General features: G+C 35.3%; 1 protein-coding gene across 5 annotated transcripts in view; it reads left to right on the forward strand.

The window, feature by feature from the left end:
- The window catches only part of LOC124639986 (steroid hormone receptor ERR1), a 50,978-nt gene extending 44,536 nt beyond the window's left edge, over window positions 1–6,442 (forward strand). For all 5 annotated transcript variants that reach the window (XM_047177536.1, XM_047177537.1, XM_047177534.1 and 2 more), the window contains 3 exons: window positions 1,127–1,285; window positions 1,803–1,975; window positions 2,272–6,442. In XM_047177536.1, coding sequence (XP_047033492.1) covers window positions 1,127–1,285; window positions 1,803–1,975; window positions 2,272–2,434 — 495 coding nt within the window. In that variant the 3' untranslated portion in view covers window positions 2,435–6,442. The remainder of the gene's footprint in view (window positions 1–1,126; window positions 1,286–1,802; window positions 1,976–2,271) is intronic.
- Window positions 6,443–7,421: the final 979 nt, after the last annotated feature.

A 7,421-nucleotide genomic window follows, 5' to 3' on the forward strand; every position in this document is an offset into this window, starting at 1 on the left:
CACACGAATTAATTACATGTTGAAATAATAGTTTAATAGTTCAATGCTACACGGGTTTACGGTGTCTGTCTACACCAGAGATGGTCAACCTATGGTTTAAATACTGTTGTTGCTACGCGACATACTTATCACTAGTTCCCGTCAACGGTTTTACGCCCTTCCTAAGGGAACTACTATCCATACCCAAGTATAATCTGTAATACTGCAAAAATTTATCATGATTCATGTAGTCATTTCCGCGTGAAGTTATATACACTACAAACTTTCCTGAGCCTTTAAGAAAGCAAAACTTCGCTAGGTATTTGACATTAACTTGTGTTATGAAATTGTTACTTTTGTGGAGAGAAACAAATAAATAAATTATATAAAAAGAGTCAATTAAACATTTAAATTTGTGACTTTCCTTATCTCTATGTCACAATTACTTATTTTTTTTGCCTGCAAATGGCAATTAATGCTATCCTTAAAATTCAAATAAATGATAGCACACTTACCTACAAAGGTTCTCCACCCCTGGTCTAGACCGTTGCACAACGTCACGTCATATCTAATAAGTAGCTTTCGGCCTTTAACTTGACATATGTATGTAAGGCCGTCTGCCAGTCAGTCTGTTTTTTCAAAACTACCATAATTATATAACTGTATAAATGGTTTTTATTTGGGAGTGATAAAAAACAGGCTGTATTTAATTATGAGGATTTGGGAGGAAAAACTACAAATCAACAGGTGCTTAAATGATTATGTTTATAACTTTATGTTTTGGAAAGTCCATGATTCCCTCTAGATCATGAGGCTAAGCTACTTGTGATGTATTTACTCTATTATGTATTCCCCCTACATAGGTACTCTATAGTGTACTGCCCCTATAAAATATACTCGTCGAAATTGCTCCCTTATGTATTTCCTATGTAATTTCAATACGTTCTTCACTTATGTAATCTTCCGATATAAACCCCTATGATCCCCTTATGTATGTACTATCCCTATATACTACCACATATTTTCCGCATCTATATGGGAGTTTAAAAGAGAGTATTCTCTTTTATGACCACCCTCAAATTTGTAGCCAATAATCGACCTCTTTCATCAGCAAAACCAAACTTACAAAATCCCACCATTGTTACAGATGCGTCTCCTCCAAAGCACATGGGCCGAGATGCTCTCCCTCATGCTGGCCTACCGGTCGATGTCGGGCGGCAACCCGCTGCGGCTCCGGTTTGCAAACGATCTGGCGCTCGATGAGCAGCAGGCCAGGGATATTGGCGCACATGATTTGTTTACACAGGTCAGTGGAGTTTTTTGGTACATGGTAGGAATATGTGGGAAAATCCACATCACATGGTGAGGGCTGAAAGAAAGGTGTGGGATAAAAAAGGGATCTGGGAGTGGCGTTAAAATATTTGTAATTTGGCTTCAATTTCTTACTAAGTGGTAATCTAGCACTAAAGCAAACTGAACTAAAACAAATTAAAATGTCATCTGTGACATAGAAGACCAGAGTCTTCTTAGATGACCATTTCGTCTAATAGAAGAAAGTATAAAGTAATTGTTAAAAAAAAAACTTCGCAAGAATTCAAAGGGGCGGTAATAATAGGCTTAACTCTGACTCTGCTAACTGCAACTCTGAGATCTTTTGGTCTTTTTCTTGAAAATCATGAGATTTTTAGACCTACAATTAGGTTAGAAAATTGAAAATACGTATTATCCTGATTCTATTTTTTTTTCATACTAAAGGGTCTATAGAAGGGGTCTTAAATAATTGACCAACATTTTAATTCTGACTTTTGTTTGTATTCCTTCAGATTGCCGGCGTAGCCAAGCGGCTAGAGCGCGCTGCAGCGTTACGCGAAGAGTGCTATTTACTGAAAGCGCTGGCGCTCGCCAACTCCGAAGCACGCATAGATGAGCACGCAGCTCTGCGCCGCTTCAGAGATTGTATACTCGCCGCGCTTAACGACGCTGTGTCCGCTTTAAGGTGAGATTAGTATCTGTACGGTGTAAAGTCTAGATACTCCAACATTAAAGATAATTAAATTTTGAATATAATTTCTGTGTTATGTAGGTATTTCAAAAAGCGTTTTCTACATAGCGTAGGCTGGAATAGATGCCATCATTGCAACAATGTTTCTTCATTACATTGAGGAAATATTCTCTAAAATATATAAACTTTTCAATGAATAAATGCTGAAAGGAATTTCATTTGCTACTATATATATATGTACTTGGATATTTAAGTACAAGAAGCTAATCAAATTGTTTGTTGTACCCCAGGCCATACAACGGCAACGCAGCACTGCAGCAACTCCTGCTAGTGCTGCCGGCGCTGCGGCACGCGGACGTGGCGGTGCGGCGCTTCTGGGCGGGCGTGCACCGCGACCGCCGCGCCCCCATGAACAAGCTCTTCGTCGAGATGCTCGAAGCCTGCCTGCGGTAGACACGGAACGCAGCCACGGTGCTTCCAGGTGACACTTACCCCAGTATTGCCATAACATATGGTAGTTTCTCAGGACAGTATTGCCAACCGAAAATTTGGTAGTTTTTGGACAGTATTGCCACGTGAAAATATGATTTTCGTTTCGGTATTTCAAGCTACTAGAGGTATATACTGTGTTTGAAATTGCAGTTATGATACTGTAATTTTTATAAGATCTGGAAGCACTGCTACCTTACAGCGGGAAATGTAACGTCCCGCGCCAAATGTACAAAACGATGGACGGATCTAGTACAAAACTTGTTACTATTTTTGTATAATATTAAATAAAAAATATTATATCTAGTTTTACTGTGAGTTTCGAGATTATTGTATGGTCGAGGAAATTATCCAAGGTGAATTGCGAGCTACTTAGTATTTTAGTGACCTGAAACGTCATTAGTTCTGTTGTAAACAGATTTTTAGTACTGTTAGCTTTAAAAAGCGATTTGTTTTTGTCTGTGGCTCTCTGCGATGAAACTTCCTTGTAGATGGTCTATGGTATTTTTTCCCCGACCGTACGAGTAACTTGCCTGTCTCGGTGAATGCGGGGGCCGTTTTCGGCGCATTTACCATTAAAATATATATAACATTGTTTTTATTCTGTTTGTTTTAAACGCTAAGACGTGGGACGCTGTTTGCACTGTGTCGAATAAAAAAATAAATTTAGATTTTTCTTAGTGATGCATCATTATGATATCAAATAGATTTCTGGTGATTTCCGACCAGTTTCTAAAGTACAAATATATACTTAGATAAGTTTTACACATGTTTCTTGAATCAATTTTCCATTAAAAGGAAAGGTAGATTGTTGCTAAATATTATTTATAAAAAAAATATAAAAAAAACATTCTATAAAGTAAGAATATTATTTGTATGGATAAGATACAAAAATATTGTTATTTTTTATGAAGAGTTTAGTCGCAGTGCTACAGCGCACTCCCCAGTCATTGTACATCTGTTTTATAAATAAAATATGAACATATAACAATTAATTTTAATAAATAAACAGATAATGTAGCAATATTTACTATATAAAGGTTAAAATGTATATCTAGAACTGTTCCACTAACAATCATACTTTAACTGGACGCATCGTAGCGTAGATTGTAAAAACCCAGTGAATTTCTGCTTACATTATCAAGAATACCCGGGTATTCTGGGAAATATATCTATATCACATTGCCCGGTCATTGTTGAGAATTTAAGCAATTTTTGTAGTATCACAATTGGATGTATATATTTTTAATTGTGTATAAATTAGTATCCTATATAAATATACCTCAAATCCTTGTGTAAGGACTTAGTACCCAGTTCACAATAAAAATATATGCGTCCAATTTTACTGTAGTATATGATATAGTTTTGCTTCTGTCGAACAGTGATTTTTACATATCTATAGGTAGTATTAAATAATATACAAGATCAAATACTCTGCTGGATGCTTATTCCTAAATATTTTCTATTTAATGAACAAAACTTTCTTTTAAAATACGTTTTGCAAATAAATACAGACTCGCTATGGCATTGCCAAAAGCTTGGACGCATTTAAAATCGTTTGAACCTGCCTAATTTACGCCGCTTTAAGACGGCAACACATATAAAATAAGCCATATTTGATATGGCAGCACTTTAAAATTAATAAAAAAGTTTTTATGGCGAAATAAATGTAATCTTTTCACAGATTTTTATGAGTGTACCTGCTAAAGAATCTACCTATATTGTCAAAATGTAAATAAAAGTAGAGCTTCATAGTTATAAGAATATAAATTTTATAATTAAGGGAATAAGTTTCAAAATGCAGAAGCATACTCTATCATATACTATATAGTAGACCTATGCCTAAGTATAACATCACACAATTGTATTAAGTACCTAAATATTGATTTGTAAATAGATTTAATATTAACTATATAGTGGAACAGATAATATCGAATACCTCAATACCTGTTACCATGAACGAGTATAACTGTTATGTAAAATATTATGTACGTGAATCACTGTGAAATTGATGCCAACGCCTCTACCGGAAACTTTGGTAACTTATGGGAAGCCATTTTAAAATTGTCATTTATGATGAAAAAAACATTCCTAATAAAACATTCGTTATCAAAATTTTGATGATCCTGATTGGCTTAAAATCTATTTACGTTGTAAAGTGCATTTAATGCGATGCGTATAGATTTGCTACTTTTAAGACAATTCTAAAATGGTTTTCTAAATAGTAAGATGCGATAAAGACGTCCATCTTTCGTATTAGAACTTGGAAGCACTGTCGTGTCAAGATAAGTCCTATTTCCGAAAGAAGTTCTGGCGTCAATATCACAGTTACAAAATAACAAAACGAGTGAAAAATCGATGCGAAAACTATACTAAGAGATTTGTATAAAATGTTGATAGAACATAAAAATCTATTCAAATCTGCACCGTAGTCTGTTTAGTTTTGTTACAAAAATAGTAGTCATCGGTGATGGGGAGATATTGTCTATGGGAAAGGTGCATTTTTGTTGTGATTTTGCTCAAACACGTGTCTATAAGTATTCGCATTTTTACCAGGACTTGTGATTTATTTACTGACGTCATTGGGATTTGAACACTCATTTTATTTTGATTATTTTTGTATGCTCCAAAATTGTTATTAACTTTAAGTTTATAGTGCATTTTGGAGTATGTAAATACACTATAACTTTTTGGAATTGGAAAGTAGTTGTGACAGCTTTACTTTTCAGTAGTTAAAGGCACTGTAAAAATATCATAAAACAGCTGGAAAAGTCTTAAATGGGTGTCAAATACTAAATAAATGTGGCGTCAGAAAAAAAGCCTTCGATTGTCGGTTTTATTTTATTACTTTTTTAATTCTTACGGCTTCGTAGCTTTACGTTTAAAATATAACGTGTCTGAACAAGCTAAAGGTTGTTTATAAGCGAATTACCGATGAACGGTATTTTTAGTGTCAAAATAATGAGGTAGGGCCAACTTTCAAAATGATATTTGTCGTAACATAGTTACAAAAAAAGGTGATTGTAAAAATCAACGTATCGGCTCTAGGTTAAGGAAGCAAATAATTTTGAAAGTTGCACAATTATATCGAGGAGTATCACAGAATAAAATTTTCTACGTATCATAAATTCCATGTGAGTTTTAACGCGTTATGGAGGCGTAGGTACTATTATTTTTTACGGCAATCATTGTTTCACTGAAAGACATAGATGAAGCTAGACGATTCGTATAGCGTCTTCCTTTTTGCATAGTGGAACAATGGTGGTCTTAAAACTTGATAGTACGTTTCTTGTTGTAGTTGTTCTTATGTTAAGAATATTTACTTTATTTAATAGTGATTTACGTGTAACGGTGGTAGTCAGAGCGTGTGAGCTGTGAAGCGTGACTGTGCCAGATTATTTATTAAGTTTTTTGATTATTATCGTCGTTATTGATCTGCGATTACTGATGTATACAATTAAGGAATTGTGATTGTTTGGCTGCAGTTTTTATTTGAGCTAGCAACACTTAAATCAATCGCTAATAAAGCTCTTGCAACAATTCGACTCATTTAAGAAACCTGTTCATATAATAATGTCAATATTACCAAAATTTAGTTTAACAAATTGGCAGCTTATTGAATGGCTTAAGTAAAAACTGCAACTGAAAAGTTTTGTTGATAATATTTATCCAAAAATAAAACGAAAAATATATTTAAAACGCCTTTTACAAATGTTTACTTTGTACAAAATGATTGGACTTGATACAAATATATATAGAAATACTATATCGTAGAACTTTTGACTTGAGAGTAGCTGATAGATGTGTAATCTCAGATCAAATAGAGAACCTTAGGTAAAACCAATATAATATCCCGTGTCTTAAATTTTGTATTTAATAAATTCGTACCTTATTTCTTTACATAATGTTATTAACGTGAACCGGTCCCGGAATATGAAATAAAATAAAAATATATAAAGTGGTGACATTTTCCGTTTGTATTTTTATTTGTGTTTATATGAACCCTGATATCCTTAATACTATAATGAAACGCATGCAACAACTTACACTACCACAAAAAGAAGGTGAAACCCCTTTCCTAATAGACATACACCACAAACAGATAGCGATACTCAGGGGCCCGATTCTCCTAATTTCACTTAAGCGACATACGATTCACGTTCGACTCGATTCGACTGAGATCCAATCCCGACTCGATTACGATTGAAGCGTATGTGGCATTCTGCTATTTTTTCTTTGAAATAAACGTTTTTATCCTTTTCTGTCATTCAATAATGTATCATTTTGTCTGCAAATGATTTACGATTGCAAAATGATTGTACAGCAAACTACTGTATAGACCAAAATCACCAAAATAGCAGACCAATCGCACACCAATCAAATGTCAATCGAATACGATTGGTCTTATATTGGTAGCAGAATGCCCGATATGATTAAAACTGCTATTGCGATTCGATTTCTATAAGATTTTGACATTATTAGGGTCAATTCCCACTGAAAGAGCAGCGGCCGGCAGCGGCCGTAAGAGCACGGAAAATGTAAGAGCGCGGCGCGGTGCGGCGCCGCGCGGCCCGCCGCGCTCGCGCTCAATCCCTTGCAATTACGGCCGCTGCCGGCCGCTGCTCTTTCAGTGGGAATTGACCCTTAACTTAGGAGAATCGGGCCCCAGATCAAACTTCCTTCACAAGACGCAACACTCACCACTACTTGAAACAAATAACAGAAACTGAAATCTTACATCTCTTATCCTACATGACAACAATAACACAAACCACTGAATCATAACTAGACAACATAAAAACCTCCGAATGGTTTGTTAAATATTCTAACGGAACACATCGAGCTTTCCTGAGGTAGCCACACGTCGACTAAATACAGTCGAACGAATGGCTCAGATGAGGTGAACCGTTTCCCGAGACCGAGGCTTTGGGTCAATTGAGTTTCTTATGCG

This window comes from Helicoverpa zea, chromosome 20 (genome assembly GCF_022581195.2).
Source record: "Helicoverpa zea isolate HzStark_Cry1AcR chromosome 20, ilHelZeax1.1, whole genome shotgun sequence".
NCBI classification, from domain to species: Eukaryota; Metazoa; Arthropoda; class Insecta; order Lepidoptera; family Noctuidae; genus Helicoverpa; species Helicoverpa zea.